Source organism: Penaeus vannamei, chromosome 14, assembly GCF_042767895.1.
Source record: "Penaeus vannamei isolate JL-2024 chromosome 14, ASM4276789v1, whole genome shotgun sequence".
NCBI classification, from domain to species: Eukaryota; Metazoa; Arthropoda; class Malacostraca; order Decapoda; family Penaeidae; genus Penaeus; species Penaeus vannamei.
Genome location: NC_091562.1, coordinates 44,416,425 through 44,428,924, shown reverse-complemented (window position 1 = coordinate 44,428,924; position 12,500 = coordinate 44,416,425). Strand labels below are relative to the sequence as shown.

Genomic DNA, 12,500 nt, shown 5'->3' with positions numbered 1-12,500 from the left:
AAAGCAAAGAGGATAGAATATAGTTCTTTTGTAAGGACACTCGATTCAGGAGGAAGGAGAAAGTTGTATGATTTGGGTGGATCTCAGAAAATAGAAGAGCAATTACAGGAAGTATTAGCCACAGAGGGAAAGACTGGGCTGAAAGCAGAAGGGATTGGAGATGAGGAATGGGTGAATGGGAAAGTAGAGCGTCCACACAAACAGAGAAAAGAGTGGGTAAAAGTGGAGAGGAGTGGGTATGAAGAAGGGATTGAGGAACAGTTAGCTTGGAAGAGAAAATTGGTGAAAGAGATTGTAGCTTCTTAGAGACAAAAGAGCATGATGTCCAGAAAGGGATGATAGGCCTGATTTGGTATATATGTTCTCGACTGGAGAGGATTGAACTAAAAACCACCTAGGGCTAAATGAAGACCTTAATGGTGGATTGTGGCATGGTTTGTGAGAAGGGAGGCAGAGGCAACAGAATAGGATGGAGATGATTAGGGTAATATGGAGATGTACTGAGTGTTTTGTGGTGTGAACCCCAGGATACAGGTAAGAGTCTCTCTAAGAGTTGGAAATGGTGGACTCTTTCTCTAACATAAAGGATATGATCTCACCAAAACAGTCTGGAGTCAATAATGACACCAAGGAACTTGCCAGAATGTCAGAACTGGATGGGAGCATCATATGGAAAAAGTGGAGGTTGGGATCCTATACATGTCTCTGGAAGGACCAGAGACCAAGATGGCTAATCCATCCAGGAATAATTTGGTGCTGATCACATTGCCTTGCAGGACACCTTCAAATTGAGGGGAAAAAAAAAAAATAGAAGAGGTAAATTTGACACAAAAGGTGCACTCAGAAAGAAAGAACTTTATGAAAATACCCATGTTTTGGGATGATAGTTGTTGAAAGATATGTTGCCACCACTTGGTATGCCTTTTCTAGATAAAAAAAAAGGACAGGAAATACTGAATCACAGCATGCAAATGCTGCTGTGATTCGAGTCTCAAAATAGGCTAGAGAATCAGCTGTGCTTTGGTCACGACAAAAACCAAACTGATTTGGTGAAAGAGTATTCTAGGTACCACATTAAATAGATGTTATTCAATCTTCCCAGTAACTTGTATAAGCAGTTTGTGAGAGCTATGGGAGAGCAGTCTTGAGGAATGGTGGTACAAGGGCTTCATGCTTGTGGGGAGGAAAATTTCCAGTTGTCCATATGTTATTGAAAATTGATAAAAGATAGGACAAGTAAGTAGATAAAAGGTGTCATAACATACAGTAATGTACACTGGGCCTTCATGGGTGTTGCAGCATGTCTGTAATGCATAATAGATTTCAGAAAAAGAAAAAAGTGTATTATAGGATTCTGCTGAGGACATGGAGAAAGAGACATGTATGTGCCCTTGGTCTGATCTTATGGAAGAGGAGTGAGGAGAAAGGTGAGAGCCCCTACTGATCTTGTTTAAATAGGCCCAAGTTCAGTAGCAACTTAAAGAGGGTCGGAGATGAGGCTGTTGGGGATATTGATAATAGGGGCAGGGCAAGGAGGAGTTTTACCTGAAACTTTATAGATCCACAGCCAGACTGCAGAGACAGGCGTACATAATGCTGCGTTCGGAACTCCTCGTCCTGCTCTTCCAGACCAGCTGGACAAAATGTACTGACTGTTTGGAACTTCTCCAATCTCATCCTGGACAAGTTGTCCAACACGTCCATCTCACCCTCCTGTGAAGCTGGGTGAGCAGGACGAGATGACATCACAATAGCATTTGTATGTAAACATTGACAGTTGGAGGCAACCACAAGATATTGATGAGTATTATCATGGAGGTTCCACACGCAGCCTCGTTATCCTGCTGGTTGTCAAGTTGTCTGGACGAGCAGGAGTACCGAACGCAGCATAAATTTATGGAGAAAACATAATTTCACCAGCTGTATGTTAAACTTTCGTACTGTATGGCAAAGATAAGCTGAAGTTTTTTTTTATGATATGAGGGCTGCTAACTGACTGGGGTGCTTATCATATAATGATGTGTGTTCCATTAATAATTTCTTGTGCCAAGCGAGGGGGAACACCAATGCAACTGGCACCAAACGGCGCCCTGCTTACCCTCGTCGCTCTCTCTGTCCTCGTAGTCTCGCGAGTCCTCGAAATCCGCGTCGTTGTCGTCGTCGTAGTCGAAGTCGTCATGGCCAAATTCACCCGAGCCCGGCGACCGGGGAGACGCGAGGTCGGACATGATTCGTTACAATTCGTACGACGTCCGCGTCAGTGCTTCTCGGTCCTCTCACCCATGTAAACAGGGGGCCGTTCGCGCAGGGCGCAGGCGGAGGAATCCGGACTTGAAGCGTCGTCGGCGTTCGTGCAAGAGCGGCCTGACTGATAATGATAATGATGATGATGATGATGATGATAATAATAATAACAATAATAGTAGTAATAATGATAATAATAATAATAATGATAATAATAATAATAATAATAATAATAATAATAATAATAATAATGATAATAATAATAATAACAATAATAATAATAATAATAATAATAATAATAATAATAATAATAATAATAACAATAATAATAATGATATTGATAATGATAATAATGATAATAATAATGATAACAATAATAATCATGATAATGATATTGATAATGATGATATATCAATGTTTTCTTTCACTCCTTGGAGACTATGTACTTAATAAATAATAAAATATCCTTTAAGGTCAGCAGTTTCTAATGCATTGTGTTTTCCCAGCAGCAAGCTGACTCATATATATTGTAAATTTCCCCGCATAGTCTTGGGTATATTCAGCTTTATAAAATGTCAATGTCAGCATAATTACGAAGGCTTATTCATCATGTCAATTAATCAGAGCTAATGCCGACAGGGATGCATAGCCTTACCACCCTTCACTTCCAGCCATGAGCGTCCCTCAGAGCGAATCACCAGATCGGATCAGTATTCCTAAACCACGTCTTCGTGGGTCGTCCAACGAGCCTCCTCCCCTCAGGGTTGTCTTGGGAAGAGACAACTTGATGGGCAGGATCATCCACGTGGCAATGAGTTTGGTGTCCATAGAGCCTGAGTTGGGGGTCCCTTGTAGTGCAAGTAACAGGCCCCATGTGGGTCTCAAAGTGTAAACGTCAGTCGGTAACCGTACCTGGTGCATAGGTATTTCAAAAGCATCTAAGGCACGAGACAGCATCCAGGTTTTACTTCCATAAAGCAAAACTGACAGTATCAGGACGTTTGAGGACACGTTTCTTAGTTCTTCTGCACATATACTCTTGCTGGCCGTGTTCATGGCACCTGTTGCCAGGCCAAAATGTCTACTGAATATCTGGTCTGACAGCTTAGAGTCATGAACTAAATTACTAAGGTATGCAAAGCTCTCTGTGAATTCAATGCCCTTGCCACAAGCATGACCGACTAAACATGTTCTCCTAGAAAGCTCCATTAACCCTGAATCTTGGTCTTGGTCCAAGTGACCTCTCGACCCAAATGCACCTCGAATCGTCACCAATCCCAAAGACTCAGAGAGGATAGCAACATCGTCAACAAAGTCAAGGTCAGTGACCTTGATATTTCCCTGTGTTGCCGTATAGTGATAATAGCTCTACACATTTTCCAGTCCATGTAAGGTAAAAAGTGTTGGTGCAAGAAAGCTCGGCAGACCCCTAATACACTTTACAGTACTTGCAGTGCAAGTTTACAGGCTTGCTATTAGCACAATAATCCTTATTGGAATTCCCCTTAGTCTCAGAGCATATTGCGATGTACCAAGTCTTCTTGAGGTCAATGTAGGCTGCATCCTGTCCATGATGACTCAAAGCGCTAGGATACAGTCTATTATGGACACCAGGAGTGAACCCAAATTGCTCCGGTCTTGCGTGCCTAGAAGGTGGTTTCAGATACGTCTCAGATGAATGTAAGCAAGAACCTTCCTAGTATCGTGAGCAGCATGATGCCACGGTAGTTGCTGCAGTCCCATCGATCCCATTTCCCCTTTCAGAGAGGGAGGATCATACCCCTTAGCAGGTCCAGGTGAATGACACCAGACTATCAGATGGCAGCTAGGACAGTATGCAAGCTCCATGCCATGGGTTTACTACCAGCCTTTAGCAGTTCAGCAGAGATACCACTAATGGCTGATGCCTTGCCACCATTTAGCTGAGAGACTGCCTCTCTTATCTCAGTCAGGGTTGGAGGTTCTTTAATGACAGCTGGATCCAGCAAAGGCTGCGACACCATACATCCAAACTAACTGCTGGAGGTAAACCTGATACAGCTGATTAAAATACTTAGCCCAACGTTCACATGATCTGAGATGATCTGTCCATCCACTGAGTGGATTTTAGTTATCTGTGAGGACTTGGAGTTCAGCTTTCTCAGGCTGTGATATTAATGGTCATTTACTAGGAAATGGCCAGTATATCTGCAAGATTCCTGATATACAGGTCCTTGTCCCTTCTCAGCAGTATCCAAGTCCTGCGCATCAAGGAACGGCGCAAATCCCAATTGCCATTCAGTCGAACCATGTCACACGTATCTGTGGCTTCTAGTGTCTCCTGCTATATGAAATTCTGCCTTCACCACGAGCGTTCATTAGTGGACTCTCGAAATGCATTAAGTGCTTTGTGCCTGAAGGAATCTCACAGAGCAACAGGGCCTAAGGTTTTCGAATATCGCGTATCGATTAAAGATATCTGTGGCGAACCTCAATCTATCCAAGTGGAACAGTCTGGGGTAGACATTGAAGAGATGGGGGTTTTGAAATGGGCCCGAAGGGTAGCAACGCCCAGTCTATGGTTGGTACCACAGAATTCAACACTAGTAAATCCTGCAGTTCTGAAAGATCCTCCAGCGAGTGTCGCCAAGGATGTGGTCGACCTCCTTGGTCACAGTACTTGTATTACTATACCATATCCTGTAGGTTGAAGTGCTGATACCTGACAAAATTCTGGAGGTGGCTATTCTCATTGATGTCATCAGCTCCATGCCAAGGAGACCAACAGACATCTCGTAGCCAGTTAGATCCCAACCGATTCCCGCACTGAAGTCTACCAGTAAAATTGTCTCACTGGGGACAATTATCTGCCACAAATGCGAGTTTGGCGTAGAACATCTCTTTCACATTGATTTTTCATGCTTCGGTAGGAGCTTAGGCAACATTAAGAGCCATGAATCCAATAGCATGCTTCAGTTTGTGCCATTGTACGCTCATCAACTGGGGTAACCTACACTACCGAAGGTTGGAGTTGGCTGGAGATGGCTATGCCGTGGCTGAGCCCTAGAGATGGTGACCATCGCTACGGCCTAACTAGTGGTAGGTGTACCCATCCACACCGACCGTGTTGCTGCCAGGTCTTCTAACCTTCGAGAGGGCAGCCACCTCGATAGTAGAGGTAATCAATCAACCCGTCGCAAAGACCGGATGTTCCAAGCTTCTACCTGGACAGCCGACCTGAGGTTAAACCTCGGGCAGTCACTCCAGGCAGACGCCACATCTGCCACCCCCGCCGATATTGCCCCCATAGAAAGGGAGGCCACTCCTGAGAAAAGTCCCGGGCATAGCTAGACTTTGTAAATCTTACTGAACTGAACTGTGGGGTCCAAGGTCCCTTTGTGGGGTTCCCTTGGGGCCTGCCCCACAGGCCTCATACTGGCTTGGCCGCATGCCGGTGTCCATGAACTGATTTACTTGCTCCTCCTAGCATCCCCATTAACAAATTGTTCTGCCGGTGTGGATATTCTTTGCGGAGAAGTGGCAAAGCCCACCTCCCCAGGAGGCTGGAGGACAAAAAGTATTTAAGCATTACTTAATATTGCTTACTGGTCTTCATGGTTACTGATAGAACTATTAACTTCCTTACACTTCATCGTTACATCCTTGTGTTCAATATCTCCGTACAAAAACACTGAGTATTAGATGTATGTTTATTCCCTTATAACCTGTCCTCTAATCGTGTGCTGAATAGTTATTAGAATATTTGAATTGTTACTGTATAATATTTGAAACTGTATTTCCTCATAGAATTTGAGTGTTATTAAAGACTGCACACAGCAAATGCTCGTGCACAGGTGTGGCTTGCGTTAGACTTTTCTTTTTGGTATCCCTGGCATAGAGCTATTGGATGGTTAATGTGCTAGACAAAGATCATATATCACTATGATTAAGTATTGTGGCGAAAAGGGTTAAAAAGAGTTAACGAGTAAGATAAAATGTTAAGATATCAAAGGCTGTACAGTATTTTTAAATAGCATGACAGGAAAAGGAGCGAAGAGGGGTGCAAATGAAGTAAATCAGAGATTAGTAAAAGAAAGGGTTAAGGGCATAGGGTGACTGGATGAAATGGTGTATATGTGGCTTGGGAAGCAATAGAAACGTTAAGGAAAACTGGCAAAAGAGCTGTTAAGAAACAATCATTGGGTAGTACAGGTAAAGATGGTTGTTCGACAAGTAACAAGAGAAGAACCCGGAGAATGAGATAAGGGGACTAGGGAATGTGGTGAAGTATCAGGAAGAATTTCAGGAGGGGAGGGATCCGCAAAAGATCACTGTTGCGACAGAAGGGATTCACATGTACAGCCAGGTGGGAAAGATAAATATAATGGAGAAGATGGGGTGTATTGGAAAAAGAATGGGAGGAAGAGGGGTAGGGGAAACTTGCGTGGGAGGAGGATGGATATGGGTAAATACTTTGAATGTAGAGGGAATAGGAGCAGAGTTATTGGAGGGTGGGTGAGGGATCGGAAATTCTTTTGGGTCATGTCAAGGATTCTTTGGATGTCCTCAGGTTTCTGGAGAGGAGTTGGGTGGGAAACAAAGGTTCTCTTGTGAGGAGGTGGAGAGGGGATAGATGATCGGGGAGTAGAAGAAAAGGAGGTGGTAGGCGAAGATGGAGTGGAACGTTTAGGTTGTTTTGTGCGACAGTGAGATGGAGGAGGGTTAGGCAGCAGAGAAGTAGTAGAGATTGGAGTATCTGGATTTAGACTGGAAAAGGAAATGGACTGAGAGAGGGGAGTGGTAGAGGTAGGATAGATCAGGGCAGAAGGAAGAGATACAAGGGAAGATGCTGACATCTTGAGAAAATGGGGGGGGGGGGGGAGAGCATAGGACAGTTATGGAACAGAGAGAAAAGTTCATCTCCGTGCTTCCGGTCTGGTTTCACGTAGAATAAGGTCTAGTTTGAATCTCAGAACTGCTACCTCACACTGACAAGGAAGGGGTCGATATGGCCAGACATGGTAGGATACTCCACTAATTTAAACTTCGTGGGAGAGGTCATATTTGCGGAAGCTAATCTTGGCAATATTGGCATGGGACTGGTCTCTGGGAAGAATAGTGTAGCACTGTACTGCTACTGCATCATAATCAGCAAGGCAGGTAAGTAATTTTCACCATCTGACCATTAATTGTTGTAGATAGGACAAGCAGTCGGGGAACAGAGACGGTTCCAGTACAAGTATTAAGAGATGGGTAAGGTTTAGCATGAAAGAGTTTGCCAGTGAGGTCAGATTAGATAGTGCATGAAATTAAGATTCTGATGTAACTGTGACCAGGTGTGAACGATTGGAGCGACTGCGAAAGGAAACTTTGCCTATTTGGTTTGGAGACATTGTTGAAAGAGAAGGGTATTGTCAGAGTAAGGAGCTGTGGAGGGAATCACAAAGACTCGATCCCACTTGGCCGGGTCAAAGAGAGTACTCAAAAGGTTTGCAGAGGTGGAAGCAGTAGAAGGACGAGGAAGAAAGGAAGATGGGGTGGTGTGGGGTGAAGTAGTTCTGTGGGGGCAGGACAATAAGGTTGAAGTAATAAGGGAATAGCAATAACGCAGGAAAGGGTAGACAATGAAGAAGACTGTGCAGTAGGAGATGGACTGGAGAATGTTGGGAGAAGGTTGAACAATGACCTGGGAGGGTGGTTCGGAATGGATTGTGGAAGTATTATCATCAGCGGTCGGAACCGTGGTCAGAGGAGAGGCAGGGGTCGGAAATCCAACGAAAGTCAAGTTCAGATAGCCTAGTTGATGAAGGGGCAAGCCCTAATGCCCCTAATAAGGATAAAGAATCTTCATTACTGGCCTTGGTGAGCCTGAATAAAATGGGGAAAAGAAACAATTTGCCTCTCAGGGTCCTCATAAGGGTAAGGAGTAGGTGGCTAATGAACGGAATATCGTGCCCATGGCTCCTAGAGGCTGTTCATGACTGACACAAAGCTACATTTGTTTGAGACAGGAGACGGGGATAAATATACGAAAGAAGACGGGGAGAAGAAAGACCATGCAAAATTAGATGAGGCGAAGGCTGGGGCCCAAGGTAGGAGATGGAGACTGAGGCCCAAGGTAGGGGTGATCCCCTTCCTTGGGCCTCAGTCTCCATCTCCTAAGCCACCCTACCACAAGAAGAAATAGATGGGGGAGGGGGAGCCATAGGAAAAACTGTCTATTGTTAATGAATGCAGGCAACTTTGGTCCCCTGTGACAAACCAATGGAGTTACCTTTGCTGCTCATTATGCCAAGGTCAGCTCACTATCTACTTCTTTATATGTCTATTGGTATATGATCCAACTTCACTCTAAAAAGCCTAGTGATTTTGATTCCACATACTAATGATTAATGAAAATATCAGTATAACATTTTATGCACACTGCAAAATAATATTACCAATGTCTATTTGTGGGGTATATTAGTGCATATATGTATTTCACCTTATGCATATGTCGGATACCACTGTGGTATTGCAACCTTAAGCTTTGTTTTTGGATACTTCTTTTTTCTTAAGGGCTTTGTCCCTAAAAATAGGGAAAATGGGGTGTGTGGGTGGGGTAAAACCATTAATAAAAAAAATATCCAACCTATTTTCAAATTTGGATATATTGTGTAATTTAGCATTCTGCGCCTTTTGGTACTAAATTCATATAAATCGTCCGGAGGGGGGCGAAGCCCCTCTCAATTTTTTTCCCCATTGTCCACATCGCTTGCGTCTGGCTATTGGCTCACACTGTAGCATACTTTACAATGAAAATCAACATAACCATCAATAAAATCGAGACTGACATTGCGTTTCATACAAAATTTGCCTTAATTTCCTATATAAAAAAGTTTTTCAGGTTTACAAAAAATTGCCAAAAAATGATCGCAATTAAAAAAAACGCATTTTTTAATAGCCTTCAAATAACAGTTTAGGTGAGGGAATTAGATCAAGTGAAGGATATTTATGCGTCTGAGGAAGGAGAACAGGTTGTCAAGGCAGAAGCTGTCGGATTCTGTAAGAATGTCTGATATGTTGGGAAGTCAGTGAAGGGAGGATAGGTGTGGAAAAGCAGAGATACGTGCTGTATTAAAGCGTGGACAGGACAACAGAACAGAATGTGTGGAACTGAAAGGACAGTACATAGAGGACATAGGGGCAGGTCAGAGCGTGACATTAGATAGCCGTGCGTTAGGCGGGTGTGGCCAATACGTAAGCGTGCGATGGCCGTCTCCCAACGTCTGTTCCTGTGAAATGGAGATGACAAAGAGGAGATTGATGGTTTTAAAGTATGTAATTTATTATTGTGGAGGTTTGACCAAAACGATTGCCATCGGGTATACAAGAAGGTTTTAAAGTGGGGGTAATAATCCGTAGCTGGAAAATGCGAAAGCGTGGCTGTGGTGATGTGGACATTGCGGCATAGCGTGCAATAATATCTGCCTGTTCATTGCCAGGGATTCCAACATGGCTGGGTACCCAGCAAAATCTGACAGACTTATGACGTGTGGATAGATAGAACAACCAGTTCTGGATCTTACAGACAAGGGTCAAGTGCATAGACTTTTTGAGGGTTAAAGAGTTACGGGAGGCAGTAAAAATAGTGAAAAAGAAACAAAAAGCTGGAGGAGGAAAAGACCATGCAAAATTAGTCTCCGTCTCCTAAGACTCCCCACGACAACAACGGGCAAGGGACTGGGGGGGGGGGGGTAAATCGGATAAGAACTGTTCTGGAAAGATTGATGTTCCAATTAATTTTCTGATTTCTTTTAATCAGTCTCTAGCATCTAATCAGCAGATAAACTACATTCGTTTCCCTTTCTAATGCTACTTGTTAGATGAAGTAACATGGAGATTGGTTCCCAAGTAATAACAAATTTAGTAAAGTGACCCCCTACACAATGTTGAAAAATACGACCCCATGCAGAAACAAGTTTTTGTAATAGACCGTGATTCGTTTCTGTGGAATTCCATTAGCTTTCTAATGAAATCAACACATAGATCAGATATAAACTGTTTGGGAAATGCGGTACAGGGGCGCGGAAAATTTCAGTTTGAGGAAAAATTGTGAATATTTTTTTTTTTTCTAAACCTCTCCTTCAATGAAAATTTAGTATCTAATTAACTATAAACCTACACAGATTTCTTTTTCAAATGCTGTGTATTGTGTGAAGGTCTTGACTGGTTCCCGATTAACAACATAAACTAAAGCGGTACCTGTATACGCTAAATCTCGGCAACATGACGTATACATAAACGGAGTTATTGCATTGTTTTCTGGCATCTACTTGTGCTTACATTTGTATACATGTATATGTAGGTGTACATGCAAATTGCGTACACATGTTTACACAGATGTGCACATGTATATAAAACGTGCATACATGTACTTGTGTATGTAAACATGTGAATGTATTTGTAAATGTGCACGTGTAAATATTTATACATGTGCAATGTGTATATGCATGTATGCACGTGTACAGGTGTGCAGAGATAACGAGAAACGGTTAGTGTAACAAGCGGTTCGTAGTTACAGTGTAACCTTGAATCATTTTATTCATTGGAAATAACCGTTTAGAAAACGTTGATCATTTGAAATATAAACACTACTGTCTGTTTCCGTTAGGATATTCCTCTTTATGTAATAATACAAGCTTTAATTATATGTCTATATCACATATGTTTATAGAGGTATTTGACGTGATATGTGGGATTTTAAGCATTATATACGTCCCTTATATTTAGCATAACGTAGCTACATTATTAATATCATGTTTTCTCAATTGCTTGGGGTTTAATTAACACAAAAAACATATAATCTTTGTTATGCGCAGCACAACCGAGTGGCGACAGCATGAAAAATCTCGCCTGGCTCGTCGCAGGACCATGTGGTCGACTGAAGTATCCTAAAACAAATTACTTGTATTCGTTTGTTTTTCGAGATGGTGACTCACCACTGCTTGTGCATATATATGATGCTTAGGTCAAAATATTATCATAACTCACATTTATAATGAAAAAGATATTAAAAAATGTTTGGTGATTTATAGATTTTCTTAAGACACTCATCCTCGAGGGACTTATTTCAGTAGGTTATGTCAAAATACAATGTTTCATTTTCGTTCCAGTAGGGGATAATTACATGTGTAAAATCTGTCGACACCACGATTGTCTGGCCAGGACTGGTCAGATCCGAGTTTTTCATTGTGGAGGTTATATTCATGTGGATAATTCTACATTCCTTTACGAGTACAAGTGTGAGAGTGGGTTTAATTCATTTTCGACAAACCCAACTCACCCAGGCTCTATTACCCCCTCTATTTATAGTGACGGTCCCCTTAAGATTCTGGTGATGTTTTCAAACCATATTTTAAGTAATCAGTCCCATATTCGGGCCCTGGCCAGGCCCCTGCCCCGGGAAAAAGAGAAAAGAAAAGAAAAGAAAAGAAAAAAAATCAATCCCCATCCAACTGAACCGAAAACAAGGGGCCGGCCACAGGGCTATATATTAACAACTTTTATACCGTAAAATCATAAACCATAACCAGAGACATAAGTACACCTTTTCTCAACAACCACAAGAAGTTGAGGCGGAATTCTTGGGCAGGTTGAAAAGGTCTGGAGGTCCTGCGTGGCTTAGGCTATGTGGCGTTCTGATAAGGGGTCCCTATAATTGATCAGGACGCGAAAACCCCCTAAAATACTGCTTAAATATTGAAGCAACAGTACACGGTTACAGGTTTATTTATGGTGCTATGGAAACCTATTAGAGTAAATGAGAATGGATATGGTTTGAGTATAGACCCCTTAAACACCCCTAAACAACGGAATGGGTTAGGGAGATGATCGAGGGTGCTATGGAAGGCTATGATAGAGTAGAGGTGACTGGGCACGGTTTGAGATCTCGCATTCCCTTTAAATATAGCAGGTATAGGTACATGCATCACCTTTTCGGGGTGGTGCCTCTAAATTGCATTTTGAGAGTGATAACATGAATGTTCAAGGAACTACGTAATATTTAGACTAATGTAACTTGAGTAAAAATTTCTTACCTTCAGATTGAGAGCTAATTGACATTTGATCAGTGATCCTTCAAACTCTATTGTGTCCCACATTTTGTCTAACATATGTAATTTCACTTAATAATTTTGCTTTATCAAATGCCTACAGTCCACCACATGAGACCTGCCCCTTAGAAGGATAAATAATATCAAAAAAGTGTTCAGTGCCAGTAATGGTACTTTGTATTA

General features: G+C 42.3%; 1 protein-coding gene across 2 annotated transcripts in view; it reads right to left on the bottom strand.

Moving 5' to 3' along the window:
- The window catches only part of LOC113809805 (sin3 histone deacetylase corepressor complex component SDS3), a 12,878-nt gene extending 10,570 nt beyond the window's left edge, over positions 1 to 2,308 (bottom strand). Inside the window, exon 1 of one of the 2 annotated variants that reach the window (XM_070130035.1) lies at positions 2,099 to 2,308. In XM_070130035.1, coding sequence (XP_069986136.1) covers positions 2,099 to 2,228 — 130 coding nt within the window. In that variant the 5' untranslated portion in view covers positions 2,229 to 2,308. The remainder of the gene's footprint in view (positions 1 to 2,098) is intronic. The other variant, XM_070130036.1, reaches the window with a different exon arrangement.
- Between the last annotated feature and the right edge of the window lie 10,192 nt (positions 2,309 to 12,500).